This window comes from Amblyomma americanum, chromosome 10 (genome assembly GCF_052857255.1).
Source record: "Amblyomma americanum isolate KBUSLIRL-KWMA chromosome 10, ASM5285725v1, whole genome shotgun sequence".
Classification (NCBI taxonomy): Eukaryota; Metazoa; Arthropoda; class Arachnida; order Ixodida; family Ixodidae; genus Amblyomma; species Amblyomma americanum.
This window is the reverse complement of record NC_135506.1, coordinates 70397781-70413518: the sequence shown is the minus strand read 5'-3', so window position 1 is coordinate 70413518 and position 15738 is coordinate 70397781. Positions and strand designations below refer to the sequence as shown.

At 48.8% G+C, this 15738-nt stretch overlaps 1 protein-coding gene across 3 annotated transcripts in view; it reads right to left on the bottom strand.

Moving 5' to 3' along the window:
* The window catches only part of LOC144106894 (uncharacterized), a 43103-nt gene that overhangs the window by 6309 nt on the left and 21056 nt on the right, over positions 1 to 15738 (bottom strand). The window contains exons 1-2 of one of the 3 annotated variants that reach the window (XM_077639841.1): positions 13668 to 13770; positions 1286 to 2881 (exon numbers count right to left, since the gene is read on the bottom strand). In XM_077639841.1, coding sequence (XP_077495967.1) covers positions 1286 to 2881; positions 13668 to 13705 — 1634 coding nt within the window. In that variant the 5' untranslated portion in view covers positions 13706 to 13770. Of the gene's footprint in view, positions 1 to 1285; positions 2882 to 13545; positions 13771 to 15738 lie in introns of those variants that run through there. The other 2 variants (XM_077639842.1, XM_077639843.1) reach the window with 2 other exon arrangements.

Here is a 15738-nt window from a genome sequence, read left to right as displayed (position 1 = left end):
ACCAATTACACTCTAAACAGAAAGGCCTAAACAGAGAGTAAGCTGTCCTCAAGCGCTCTCCCTTTTCTCCAGAGGACAGCTTACTCCCTTATTACTCTCATATAAGTGTATTCGTGTTTAGAGTGTAGGAAATATCTAAACCAGCACACGAAAGCTAAGGCGCCCGTGTGCTGTGCGATGTCAGTGCACGTTAAAGATCCCCAGGTGGTCGAAATTATTCCGGAGCCCTCCACTACGGCACCTCTTTCTTCCTTTCTTCTTTCACTCCCTACTTCATCCCTTCCCTTACGGCGCGGTTCAGGTGTACAACGATATATGAGACAGATACTGCGCCATTTCCTTTCCCAAAAACCAATTATTATTATTGTTACTCCTCATACTGCTCATGACTACGTTGCCAGAAAAGCTGGCTCATTTGTTTCAGAACCCCCCCCCCCCTAACTTAACGAAAAGCACTTGGCTGGAAAGTGAATAGCAAATAAACCACATAATTCATATTAGTTAACCAAATGAGCAGATTAACATACTCTGAGCACCTCATGACAGCAAACAATAAGTGTTTGGATTCACGCAGCTGCAGTGTAAAGTATTTTTTTAAAAGCCAAGACTCATGTTAGGTGAGACACCCTGTTTATTGCATACCAGCTAAAGCTAGTAACAGGGAACACCAAACCACCGTTGCTAACCGACACCACGGCCTGCGCGCGTCGCGTGCAGTGCCTTCAAAATTACACTGTTGTGATCCTTCACTTTACGTGCAATGTCTGTCGGAAATATAATGTGTGTTTATTCTCACTTAGTGCGAAAACACTGCTACGGCCTTTGTCACAGAGAAGTTCGATTTCTTTAGAGTGCCGATATCTCTGTGTTCCCCCCGCGTGCCCTACTCTTGAACCTGGCGGCGTAGGTTTAAGAGGATTGGAGGGGAGAAGGTGAGCGTGATGCAGTAACGTGCATGGAAGTAACATCTACAGCCTCTGTCAGAAGTTTAGAGCCCAGGCCGGTACGACTCTTGGCCGCGCCGTGCGCTTCGCTATGCATCCCCAGTGTCCCAAACTTACTAAGGTAGAAGGAACTCTGGTCCTCCCTCCTCCAAAGGTTAGGACTTCCACTGATGCTACAAGAGCCCCACTGCAAGGCTTAGAAGCAACTTCCGTGGCCTCTAAACTTTTGAAAAAGTCTGTACTCGCACTTGACAAACGTTAGTCGCACTTGCGTGCTTAGAACGCATTTCGGAATGAGTCAAATGTTTGGCTTCATGCACCACATAGAGCACGTGACTCACACTTCGTGCAGAAACTGGTCGTCAGGGCCGGTAGAGTCCTCGTCCTCCGCCTCGCCGACGCCCAGCCTCGCCAGCATCTCTTCCGGGCTCATCCGAGGCGCGTCGCGGGGCTTCTTGCCCTGCCAGGCGAGGTCGCAGTGCAAGACCTCGCCGCCATCACTCGTGGTTCCCACCATGAAGTCTAGTGTTACCAAGTCCCCGCCCCCGAGCGACCGCCCGAGGTTGCCCGAAACTGGCACGCCGTTCCTGTAGAAGCACCGAGCGGCAAACTTCACCGTCCTGGACCTGTCCGGCTGGTCGACGAAGCAAGACGCGGAACTCGGCGTGACGCTCGCCACGACAGCTGAAACGTCCTGGTAGATGGACACAGACGGTTCGTTCTTTGTTGTGAGCGAGGGCAAAGAGGGAAATTCTTCGTGACTCGCAAGGGACGGTACCTGTACACGCTCGTTGTCGAAAACGTTTTGTGCTACGCACGTACCCGTGACGTCATCTTCGATCTCTTCATCGTCACCGAGATCCTTCTTGTCGCCACTGACGAGCAGCCGCGGTTGCAGCTGCAACTCGTGGAGATCAGCGTCACCCGCCGTGCCCGCGACTCGGCCCGAAGTACACAGTCGCCTTGCGGGTGCTTGTTCGGCTGCCACTGGTAACGGCTCTGGCTGGCTTGTGTCCGAGCTCCAGCTCAAAATTTCCACCCTCGTAATGCGCCACCTGCCGCGGCCGTACTGGCGCCCGTTGGCGTCGGCGTCGAAGCGAACCTCGCTGCCTTCCTCCAGCACCTTCCGCACGTCTTCGACTCCCACGCACTCCTCGACGACGCTCGCGTGGAGGTAAGCGGTGCCCGAATGATGCTTGACAACAGCGTGGTCAGCAGAGACCTTCTCCACGGTACCACATTGCCCGATGAGCTTCGGTGCTGCCGCCGCCTCGCCGTTGTGTTCAGAACTGCAGGCACGGACGGCGGGGGTTTCAGCCGCCGGTGGAACCCCGTCGACGAAGCGCAGTCTCTCGACGAGCCACTTGGTTTTAGAACGCTCATCCGGGTTTCGCTCGGCGTCGAAGCGGAGCTTGAGGCCGTTCTCTAAGACATCGCACAAGCTCACGACTCGCCGTCCCGCGTAGGTTTCGAAGTCGCTCTTCTGGAAGCTCGCGGTCACACCTCGGAACCTGGGTAGCCTCACGAAAGCGTGCGAATCCTTTAGCACGCATATGACGCCCTCTTCATCGTCGAAGCGCGGAGGAAGCTGCTCGGCGGAGCGCTGCGGGACGTATCCTGGGCGGCAGACTCTGTATGCGTGGTACAGGGGGGTGCCGGGTCTTTGGGAAAAGTCCAGAACGACGCGGTCGCCGGCCTTGAGGCCCGAAGCGAACAGATCGGTGTGCCGGTTATCTTCGAACGACCGCTGGTTGAAGTAGACTCGGCCATTGACTGAAGGTATGGCGACATCGATGAAGCCGTACTGATGGAAGACGCTGTACACTCGTCCTTTTGCATTGTGGTAGTTGTCACTTGATGTGTTCACTTTGCTGGCCATTATATATAGTCCGTGTGCGCGATTGTTTCTAGTGTACGAGCCGCCGACGTAACGGGACCTGCAACAAATAAACGATCCTTGTAAATACTAGACAACCACATGTCGGTAGTGCAGTAAATGTAATTCACATGTAAGCGCATCATTCTCAGGTGCTACAAAGATGTTTCCCCGTCTATCGATCCTGCGCGCTTTCAGACTCTTGTAAAGCCGGACCCGATGCTCGCGACCCGTCACTGCGCCCTCTTCACCTTGCCCTTTGGATGATACACTCGTGAGTCGACCGTTCGCGCTTGCATCTGCATATGCGACCATGAAGAACAATAGATTACTGTATAAAAATACGACAAATGGTTTTGTAGTTATGTCGTGAAGACAGATTTTTCTGTTGTCTTGCAGTATTTTTGTGTAGTAGCACAGTTCTGCTGTGGTGTTTTTCTGTAGTCTGCAGTACTTTTCTGTAGTAATTACACAGAAATCTGTTAAAACAAATATATCTGCTATTACTACAGGTTATTGGTCAAAAACATTACAGAAAATCTTTTGTAACGACGAAAACTTTTCTGTTGCGTTTTCTTGACTGGATATGACGCGATTCGGTTTTCTCTTAACGGTGCATGGTACTTAAAGGGCACCACAACACAGGAGACTTCTCAAATAAGTAACATACTGCTAATTCGAGTTTTAAGATACAAAAGAGAAGCTTGCAACAGCAGCAAAATTTATATTTCCAGCTAACCTCCCGAAGGTTGAAAAACACGGTGCGAGCCCACTCTGTCACAGCACCGATGCCATCGGTGGGCACACAAGGAAGCCTTCCGCGATACAAAAGTGAAAAACAAACTAAAAGGAGCACGCATGACGCGATAGAGTTAATAGATCAAACATATGAGGAACTCGCCATTCTCTAATTTACATTCTTAGATCGCTGGTAGTCCTCGTACCACCGCTGGCGCAATGGTGCAGCAGTTAGACGACGTAACATGCACTGCCCCTGTGATGGCAGCTGTTGCCTTTGCGTCTAGCTGCTAGTAATAATAATAATAATAATAATAATAATAATAATAATAATAATAATAATAATTGGTTTTGGGGGAAAGGAAATGGCGCAGTATCTGTCTCATATATCATTGGACACCTGAACCGCGCCGTAAGGGAAGGGTAAAGGAGGGAGTGAAAGAAGAAAGGAAGAGAGAGGCGCCGTAGTGGAGGGTTCCGGAATAATTTCGACCACCTGGGGATCTTTAACGTGCACTGACATCGCACAGCACATGGGCGCCTTGGCGTTGTTCCTCCATAAAAACGCAGCCGCCGCTGTCGGGTTCGAACCCGGGAGCTCCGGATCAGTAGTCGAGCGCCCTAACCACTGAGCCACCACGGCGGGGCCTGCTAGTATTGCAAAAGATCACCTGTTTGTTTCCCAGTAGTTATTCTCATTTTCCACAATTTTCTGCCCTGCTTATTTTTACCGTTTTGTTCGTGCCTAGATTGAAAATACAACACTAACTGCAGCTGACTTGCTTTTTTGGTATGCTTGTCATCATGTTTACCGCCTATTATTTGTACCTCAACTTGAGTTCTCTAACCGATTTTGTAGCTATTTTTGCCATATGTTATTGTTCAAATTGTTTACTTACCAACATGTGCACTACAACTGTATCATTCAGAGCCCTTCCTGTTACAGCCCCTGATGGGACTTACAGTATCAAAAAAAAAAAGAAAATTGTTGGAATAATCGCCAACATTGATAACATGACGACCACCAAATACGCCTTCCAAGCACATTACATTGTCCGCGTTGATCTTTTATAAAATTTTAAGTTAGTGCAAAAAATGTATTTTTCCACGACATGAATTGTCATTTTTTACTTTACCCTAGCAACTTTGGACACGCGCCGCGCTAACATACATAGAAGAAGTACTAGGAACATACCACGTTTTTTGCACCGATTATAAATTACAAATAAGGGAAGGGATAACAGAGGGAGTGAAAGAAGAAAGGAAGAATTAGGTGCCGTAGTGGAGGGCTCCGGAATAATTTCGACCGCCTAGGGATCTTTAACGTGCACTGACATCGCACAGCACACGGGCGCCTTAGGAAAAACGCTAAGGCGCCCGTGTGCTGTGCGATGTCAGTGCACGTTAAAGATCCCCAGGCGGTCGAAATTATTCCGGAGCCCTCCACTACGGCACCTAATCCTTTCTTCTTTCACTCCCTCTCTTATCCCTTCCCTTACGGCGCGGTTCAGGTGTCCAACGATATATGAGACAGATACTGCGCCATTTCCTTTCGCCCCAAAATCAATTATTATTATTATTAAATGTTGTCTTATAATCTGCCCCATGTTCTAAACACATATCAACATACAACGGGATATACAAAAGCTGAGCCGCGGAAATATTTTGTTCAAATGTGATTCTATGTCTCCACTAGTTTATTGTTGAACGTTTGCTTGAGTGTTGGTGTATTTTTTTTTCAACATATGTATATTACCATTTCAGTTTTCTCATTTTTTTTAACATTATTCGAGTCAGTGTACATACGTGTCGAGTGTTTATTTAAACTACTACTGTATGTGTGACTGGTGCAAAATGTCCTGTACCGCTCGTGTGGTACTGCTTGTAGGGGTGTCCTTGTCCCAGTCAAGCTGCCCAGGCAGCTTTTAGCCAGGAAACCCTCCAGTTGAATCTGGAAAATAAACTTATTGACTATTGATCTGTGATCCAGGCTGCTCTTTCCGAGCAACCTCTCGCGACCAATAATTAATTTAGCTGCCACTGCGGTCAGTTTGCTCGCAATGCGGTGGACAGGTTGCGATGATGCCACAAGGTAACGTGACCTAGGTGGCCCATCTAGATTGCCGGAGCGGCCGGCTGCTCCGGCTTCAAACGCTCGCAGACGCTGAACAGTTTTTTTTCCGACACGGGGGTACTAAAGCTCTGGCGTTAAAATATTCTCCCACCATATCCACAGCAAAAAAAAAGTTTATCAAAGAAAAGATAGCGCAGCCAAAGACAGTGCAAAGCAAATAAAATGATTAAAAACGGCAATTCTTTTCTGGGGTTTAACGTCCCAAAGCGACTATGAGGGACGCCGTAGAGGGAGAGCTCCGGAAAATTTCGCCCACCTGGGGTTCTTTAACCTGCACTGACATCGCACAGTACAAGTGTGTGATGTGCACACGAAATCGTCGGGGGATTTTAGAACGCTACGCGTGCCAGCCCAGCGTTGCGCGTGTGCGCGTGCGAAGGGTGTGTGCGAGGCAACGGCGACAAAGAGCGTGGCGAGAACGAGAAGCGGAAAGGTTACGTGCCAGAAAACTGAGGTGGAAAGGAAGACAACGCAGTGGAGTTCGTGTCATTCAAGCGTGGAGGTGGTAGCCGTCGGACGTTGGGTCCGTGCTGCCGTGGACCTCCCTTGGATCACCGACGCAAGCTTCCTGCGTTCCTTGCAAGCCTGGAGGTGGCAGCCGATGGACTGAGGGTCCGTGCTGCCGAAAGGCACCATTGGGTCAACACCCTCTAAATACTTTCTTCAGGCCTCTCCAGGCCCTCCTTTCCACACGCGCTACGTCACGCCAAGTGTCCGGTCAGGCTGCTCACCAAGCGCGGCTCCGCTCCGCTCGGTTGTCTCCCTCGATGTGCTCGCGCTTGCCCGGGCAAGCACAGACACGAACGCAGTCTTGCAGTGAGCGTCTAGCTGCTGCTTGAGTCTTTCAGCCTGGCGTTGGGTGCATTTCCGTTCGCTCCTCGCACGGCTGTGTCTGTTTCGTGTGGCCGTTTCTTGTGTGGCGTGCGTACCTGTGCTAGCGCACGAATGGGAAACTGATTGCCTGCCGTGTAGCGAGTGCAACTTCGTGAAACATGGGCCGGTGCTGTGTTCCCGGGTGCCGCGGGAACTACCAGAATGGTCCCAAAGTACGTGTTTATTGCTTCCCAAGAGACGAAGTACGAAGAAAAGCCTGGTTGCGAGCCATTCCACGGAAGGATTTCACACCTACAGAGCATTCGAGGGTAAGACTCTGAAATATTGCTTAATAGGCGCTGGTAATTATCTTAGTTGTGAGCTGTCGCTCCCGGAAAGGCATGCTGTCTTTGTAGGCAATGATATCACTTCTTACACTTATGTATGAATTGTCCAGGAAACATTTAGTTCTGTGGATGTGCATAAGGCTTGTGTAAAAGCTGTGTAAATATGTAAAAGCTGTTCACTATTCAGACTCTTTTTACTTAGTGTTTTAGGCAATGGAGAGTCATGGCGAATGGCCTTGCTTCATTTTCTCGTGCAGGTGTGTGAACTGCACTTCCACGCAGGCGACTTCATTACGACGTTGTCACACCAAGATGAACTGACAGGGAAAATAATAGAGGTGAAGCGTGACAGGCTACAGTTGAAGATTGATGCTGCGCCTTCTGTTTTTCCAAACTGCCCAAAATACTTGTCCTCAACGCCTGGACGGAGTGAATCGCCAGAGACGAAAAAAGCAAGAAGGGAAAACGCTGCTTTGCAGGAGGCTATGAGGAAGTCACTTCAGTCTAATGAGCTTGAACAGAAAAGAAACAAAGTTTCATCTTACGAGGAGTTCAAATCTAAGTTGCCTGGAATCTGCAACACGAAATTCTGGACCGTTTCTGTCGATGAGCAGTGCGTTAGGTTCCTTCTCATCGAGAATGATCCTTCACCTAATGTGAAATGCGCCTTGGTAGTTCTCCCTGATCTGTCACTTTCTGTTTTCTTGAATGGAGTGAAGCTTCTGTCGCTTCCTTCAGGCAGGATTCTGCCAGCTCAAGTATGCGACACCTCCAGCCTGTCCTTGCTGCTAGAAGAACTCGAGATAGGCTTGCATAATATACCTGAGGTGACGAAAGAGTCGAAACATACTAAAGTATTGCAGTTTGTCGGTTCACTGCTTGCAGACCTCATTGAGGACAGTGATACGACGAAAGAACAGTCTTCTTTGCTGAAATTTCTGGTTGAGCAGATAGAGCTTCTCCTCGCGAAACAGCATGTGTATAGCGCAGAGCTGCTGGTATTCGCCAGTATTTTGAATTCAATTTCTCCTCCCGCATATCACTTCACAAGAGCTGCATCAAGAATCATTCTGCCCCATCCTTCCACACTGCGCCGTGTTTGCTCAAATTACAAAGCTGACCCTCTTGTGGAGCAAAATCAACCGCACTGTCTCTCCTACATCCGAGAACGAGTCAAATCAATGAAAGACCACGAGAAGACAGTGACCCTGATGATCGATGAGATCCACATAAAACCATACTTCGACTACAAAGGGGGCACAATAGTAGGATCGTCGGTTCATTCAACGGAACCAGCAACAACAGCCCATGTGTTCATGGTACAATCACTCCTTTCTGCAAACAAGGACGTCATTCACATATTACCTGTGAGCAAACTGAGCGCAGAAATTTTGCACGAGCATGCTAAGAACATAATCATTAATGTTGAGAAAATGGGGCTCAAAATTATCGCTGTGATAACGGACAACAATGCTCTGAACCGCAAGATGATGTCGTTATTTGCTACAAGTCCTCAGGTGAGCATTGTCTATCCCCATCCAGCCGATAACGCTCGCCCTCTTTTCTACGTGGTCGATCCTGTGCATCTCTTGAAGTGCATTAGGAACAATTGGATTAACCAGAAAAACCCTGGAACATGCCTCTATTTCCCTGAAATGGACTTGAGTGGAGCAATGCCCGAAGGGCCTCCTCGTATGAAAGCTGCTTCTTTCGCAGCTGTGCGGCAGCTTTATTCTTCAGAGAAGACGTCGCTTGTGAAGGCTGCTTACAGACTGAACGCAAAAGCCGTGAATCCAACCTCAATGGAGCGGCAAAATGTAAAGCTCGCTCTCGACGTCATTAATCAGTTTGTTTCAAATGCCCTCAGGACACATGGTTCCGCGTTCAAGATTCCTCAAGCTGAGTCGACTGCTCTTTTCATTGACGTTATCCTCACATGGTGGCAAATAGTCAATGTTAAGACCCCTTGCAAAGGCCAGAGGCTAAGGGACAGCATGCAAGACCCTGTAAGGTCTGTTGATGACACACAGTTAGCTTTCCTGAGCGGCGTTGTGGACTGGTTGGACGCTTGGGCAAGAATAAACATCACCAGTGGCTCGCTGACGAAAGAGACTCACAGTGCTTTGCGACTGACATGCTATTCTCTGGTAGAACTCTCGCGCTACTGCTTAGAAGAACTTCACTTCAAGTACGTACTGCTGGGCAAATTTCAGACGGATGCGCTAGAAGACCGGTTCGGCCGTTACCGCCAGCTGGCAGGATCACAGTACCACATTTCCGTGCGTCAGCTCTACGAATGTGAGAAGAAGCTTCGTCTTCAAAAACTTTTGACATTTCCACGCGAGGAAACAGAGTTTGAAGACGTAAGTGAGGATCTTGTCCCATGCAACTTTTCTGTGGCTGTCAGCGACGACGATATTACACACGCCCACTCTGACATGGATGCTATTGTCTACATTGCAGGATACGCTGCTCATGCTGCTTTAAAGAAGCTTTCATGTTCTGCTTGCTTCAGCACATTGGTGATTGAAAATCGAGAGATCGAAGCGGAAAATACTGCCATGATAGCTAACCTGTCGAGAGGAGGGCTGAAGTTTCCCCAGCCATGCACAGTTCACATGGTACTGATGACTAAACTAGTTGCAGAGAAGTTGTCTTTTGGAGCAACCGCGGAAGATTTTCTCTCCTGTAGAAATCAACGTGGTGTCGTGATTTCACAGACGATTTCCCTCCTGGACGAACACGACATTGAGACATGTGAAAATGGCCACACTGCACAAACTCTCCTGCGCTTGGTAGTACGCGTTGCAACCAACGTTGTTCTAAACAACTTTTGCAAACTAAGAAATGATGCCATACAAGACAATGCGCAGCAGAAGGCCGCAGCCCGGAAAGCAGCAACGCTTAAGAAGAAGTAAGTTTTATTCCCAAGCAATAAAAATGCTTTGCGCACACTTCATTGCTGGTGTCTCGTCGTTTTTTATTGTAAGGGTCAGATTAGCTGTACAAATACTCAACAGCGCAACATTATTGTGAGTGTCATTATTGCTGTGTGTGAAAGCTTTAAGCAAAACACAATACAGAATAAAACTAACACAATGCGCAGTAGACGGTGTTTTTTTTTTCAATGTTCACGAACTTCTACTTTAACAACTAGATATACGCATGTGCGGTCTGTGCGGATGGATTTTACCGCACGGCAGACATCATGTACGTGATAGAACCTAATAATTAGATGATTAATTGAAATTAACTAATCAATTTTTTATTATAATGACCAATAATGCGAAATTGGCGGCCGTATGCTAAATTGTTTATTATAAAAAACTGTATTAGCAGCTCGAACTTTCTTGACAATAAGGTGTTCTGCAATAAAAAAAATATATAAAGCAGATAAAATGATAGCCTAAGGCGCGCACAAACTAGCGAATTTCTTTTCTGCAGCAACGACAAAAATGAAAATGAAGGAATCACTTATAAGGCAGCTACGTACGGCAGTACCCGAATAGTGCAGACGGGCGCGGCGCGCTGAAATCGCGGAGCGCGGGGCCTGCACGGTCCCTTGGCGTGACGTCACGCGGCCGGTGGAGAGGCCTTAGCATTGAGAGGGTGTTGATTGGGTAGCCTGCATTAAACCTCCGGCGTTTCGGGACGCCGTCGACGGATCTCGGCTACGCTTGTTCTTTCTGCTGCTGCCAAGATCTTCGGGTTGTTGGCGGGAGACCATTGGCGTCTTCGTGCAGTCCTCTCCGCTCTTACTCTCACCTGGCGCCCTTTCACCGCTTCCTTCGACGCAGCGCCAGCGACGCGTCGCACTACATCCACCCGCGTCCGTCCTGTCTGCAAGGCATCCCGCCTCACCTGGGACGCTCGGTACTTGGTGAACTCTTTCCGTCAATCTGTAGTGTTGCACGCGTGTTGAGTGTGTGCTATTCTTGTTTTCGCTTCGTATCGGCTCTTTTCCTTTAAATTAAAAAATACGGCTCCGTTTTGTTTCGTATGATCTCTTTGTCGTTTCGTTCGACCTGCAAGCGATAGCGTTCCCCTTCTGCAGTCGGGGACGCGTTACCGATTAGCGACAAAGTGCCTCTATAGAGTATTTCACATCCATCGAAATGCGATCGTCGCGGCCGGGATCGAACCCGCGTCTTTCGAGTCAGCAGGTGAGCAGCATAACCACTTAATCTCCGAGTAAATGGGTATATATATCTTCGCAGAATCAGTCTAAATTCGAGGAGGAGAATAATAGAGGCAGCGAGGCGATTCAAAAATACCTCTGAGCAAAACCAGTCACTAAGCGTGTGGGAATAAAAGATAAAAAAAAAAGACAACGATTGAAAGAACACGAATAACAAACATAAAATGAAGAGGTTAAAAAGTTAAACGTGAAGTCTGAAAAGGCCGGCTTTAAGAAACGGAAGGCACAAGCAACAGCGCATGTAGTCACTTCTCAGCTGGAAAACGAAGCCCCTTGTTTTGATAGCGATATCGAAAGGCTCGAAACATTGATGTCAGCCAGCCTGCTAATCTCAGCCGCTCAGTGACCTCACGTACTGTTTTGTTTTCGTGTTAGTGAAAGACTAAATTTTGCGAATTCTGGGATGCGACTGCTGTCTCACGGATACAGAGTTGTCTGGGTATATAGCTTTGCCGACAACGTGTAAGTGCTCTTTTGACTATTTCAGGCTCTAGGCATACAAGCGAGTACTTAAGTACCAAACTGTGTACCCAACTGCGCACCCAACTGTGTGTACCAAGACCGTGCTACACCCAGCAGTGACTCCTCTAGACGAATTTAGCATCCTTCGGTTTGGTTTCTGGGTGTTTAACGTCCCACAGCGACTCGGGCTATGAGGGACGCCGTAGTGGAGGGCTCCGGAAATTTCGTCCACCTGGGGTTCTTTAACGTGCACTGACATCGCACAGTACACGGGCCTCAAGAATTTCGCCTCCTCCGAAACTGTACCGCCGCGGCCGGGATCGAACCCGCGTGTTTCGGGTCAGCAGCCGAGTGCCATAACCACTGACCCACCGCGGTGGCTTTGGCATCCTTCAGTTCGCATACTCTGCGTATTTGGGTGCCGCACTGCAGAAAAATTCCTCTGCGCCAACTACTGGCATATTTGAGAACAAACATCGCTGACAAAGCAGAGTATTATGGTCTACGTTCTTTGATAAATAGTTTGACGTCCACTTTTGGCCTGGATCTTCTGTTAACTGATGAAAACCTGGCGTAGCTCGGAAGTACAGTTTTCGAAAAGGCTGACTGAGCAGCCGAAACAGAGGGCTGCTCTCCCTGCCGGTACGAGAAGCGACTGACGGTCTGGCCCGGCCACAGCTCGGTGGGTGAGCAAATTGTACGCTTTCTTAAAGACGCCGTTTCGGCTGCTCTAACTCTTCAGTGAAAAGGAAGAGCCATCGCTTCTATAGCAAAAATTTGACTGGGGCTTAGCTAAAGTTAAGCCTGGATATCTCGAAGCGAAAAGGTTCGGTGATGCTTATGGTTTAGCTTATGGTTATGCTTTATGATTTAGCATATAGTTATGCGTACGGTTTAGCTTATGGTTATGCTTTATGATTTAGCCTATGGTTATGCTTACGGTTTAACTTTGCTGCCTCGTTAAGCGAGACGTTCTTCTCGTTGTTCGGGTGTCTCGGACGCTCGTTGAGCTTGCAGCCTTTCATTTCTTCGCTCCTTTTCACCCAGCTCCTGTGGTAGCACTTCTGTATCGGTATAGTATCACTCTCTTCTCCTTCCATGTTGAATGCGCACGCCTATTCTCTGGCAAGCGGTTATGTAGTCGGCCTCCGCGATAAACACGCGCTTGCGGCGAACGTCAAACGATGACGCATAGCGCGCGGCAGCGGCCACCTGCGCTCCGCGTGACGTCACTCGGTTTCGCGCATGCGCAGCTGTGGAAAATCTGTAGTGCGGCTCACGCGAAGCCCGGTGTTGACGAGCCTAGTGAAGCTTTTCGCTTCAAACACTTCAAAAATCCATAATAGCCATCGAAACAAGCGCGAAACAAACGACAGGGCGAGAGCATACCTATAAACAACCCGAAGTGGGAACGGTGTTCGTCAAATGCCGCAATGCATTCAGTCTTCGTTTTCACGTGCCTTTTCAACCATGCACATAAACAAGCTCGCCCAACTTCCTGCTCTAAACTTATATGTTAAAGGAAATCCATCAAGGTGGACATTTACCATACGCTAGCCGTCCCGGTTAACTCAGTTGGTAGAGTGGCTGCTCCGGGGACGAGGCAGTGGTCCCGGGTTTGAACACCGGACCAGGATGAAATTTTCTCCAACTACGAAGTTTCTGTGAAAGCTGTATAACTTTCCTTTGTAGCCGTATAGCAGCTCTTGGGTGAATGCAAATAAGTAAAGTTACTCCCTTAATACCAATCTACTCCACTTTGGGGAATTACCCTAAACATGCACTGGATCGCACGCACAAAGTATATCCTCGATTGTCATAGGCGCAGACATTGCAGACAAGGCTCTGGGCTTAACGGTTTAGAAATGCAATGCCGAGCCTAATATGAAACAACAAGGTTGCCTCAAGCCGCCGTAGGCTGTGCGCAAGACAGAACAGCGGATCATGGTTTAGGGAAAGTAGAAATTAGTTTCTAAGTTCCCTTGAAGTCCACGAGACCAACCTGACCTCACTCTTAAGCATGCGAAGCTTACCGAAAAAAACAGAAGCGAAGAAAGCTTTCCGTAAAGAATGTCGAAGTGAACTCCACAGCTCGAACGATGCACTGCGCTTGGCAGCATATACCGCAAGCCTTTGATCGGCCGTATACACTCACATTCTGCTCTGTACGTCCATCGGAACGTAGCCGCGCATTGTGTCTTCGACCTTTCGTTGTGCCAGGCGACGAACAGCGCCCTCGTCGACAGCACAAAGCAAAACATGAAGGGCATGCTATTGATTCGATAGCCTTATGAAAGGTCGGTGCGCTCGCCGCCTTTCCGCTGAACGCCTTTTATCAGTGGTAGAGATAGACCTGCAAGAGTAATTGCAGCTGTACATTCCTCCTCTGCTTCTAAACCGACAAACATGGAAGGCGATCGTTCTTCTACAACGTTCCACCTGTAAGCGCGTTTCTTAGCTAATCGACGAGAACTTCCGCTGTTCGGTGCATGCTGAGGTAACTGTGCGATGTCAGTGCACGTTAAAGATCCCCAGGTGGTCGAAATTATTCCGGAGCCCTCCACTACGGCACCTCTCTCTTCCTTTCTTCTTTCACTCCCTCCTTTATCCCTTCCCTTACGGCGCGGTTCAGGTGTCCAACTATATATGAGACAGATACTGCGCCATTTCCTTTCCCCCCAAAACCAATTATTATTATTATTAAACGTGAGCGTACATTCCGCTACTGAGGGCTCGATGACCCAGTAATTCGAGCGAAACATTATTAATAGAAAAACCATAGAATGGAGAATGCGACAGGGCACTGATTACAACGAACGCATGCCACAGGTACCGCCGATAGGAGTTTAATCGCAGCAAAACATGCGGGCAGAGTGCAGCGTCGAAGAGGGCATTGGATACGGCCTTATTGCTCGTACGTTAGTGCCTGTCCTTCGTTGCTAAGCAGCAAATATGCGATCAGAAGCTGAATGCAAGTTTACTTTTCGATTGGGGCGTAAAGTTCACTTTTGGCTCGCAGCGTTTTTATGCGTGCTTCGAACTTCCCCTTCAGACGAATATATATTACGCAAGTGGGCGGCCGCATTCATGAAAATAGTGCGTCTGAACAACTGCTCACGTCGTGTCACACACCGGGGGGGGGGGGGGGGGGGGGGGGGGGGTTAAGTAGGGTCTTAATATTGTGTGAACTGTTCAACTTCGTCTGAACAGTTGAAATTCCCGAATTTTGCACAACAACTGGAGGGACGCTTAAGTTCCGATTGTCCCAATTAAATCGGATTAAACGTCTCGGCTTTCTACTTTTTTTGAACTCAACGCAGTAGGTAGGCGCAGTCAACCAACGCGTCAGCCAGTCCCGTGGCGGCTTCGCTTTCGCTTTTATTTTGTCTTTAGGTTTCTGTGGACAAATAGTTCCAGTCTCAGACTACATAGCCACGAATTAGGCCCACGGAGACCGGTAGACTCCTCCCACCGGCAGCGACCGCCATATTGAAAGCTCTCGTGACGTCACAAGCACGTGCACGGGGCAACGTCGTCTGCTCTCGTTGCTGCAATGTGCGCAGCGAGGTCTCATTCCCCCCTGTACTTTCACGGGCGATCGAAGTAGCAGTCGTCCCCCATGTATGAATGACTGGTAGCGCAAAAGCGACAATAACAGTGACGCAGTTTTTCTTCGGTACAGGTAGGGTCCGGTCACACTATAGACCGATGCGACTGCGATCGAGGTCGATGGGCTGGTTGGTATGCAAATGCCGTGGCTGACGCACTGGCCTGTCACGCTAGACCGACGACGACGCCAGCACGATCAACGACCGCGTATCGTAGTAATGTTAAGAGTCAGCTTAGTGGGAACCAGTAGAGTGTGGTAGGGAACTATATATAGTTGGTATGACATTCTTTTAACTTCGGAATTTTAAAACTTATTGGACCTCAGGCTGGCCACGGCGAAATACGCGATGTACGTGCACCAGCGAAGACGTGCTTTCCATCGGTGCCTGCGCATAGAACCCATCGGCGAGGCAAGCGACACGGGCAGAAAACGCCGCACGACAGTGCCGCTCGCCGCCGTCGCCTGGACTTGTGCGACCGAGCGAAATTTAAGCTTCACGCCCGGTGAGGCGACGGCCGGAAAAACTGCGCTTGTGTACCTTATCCTTATTGGAAAAAGCGAAACGAGCGGCTACATATCATATCTTCACACTTTCTTACTAATCAGTGAGGAACTT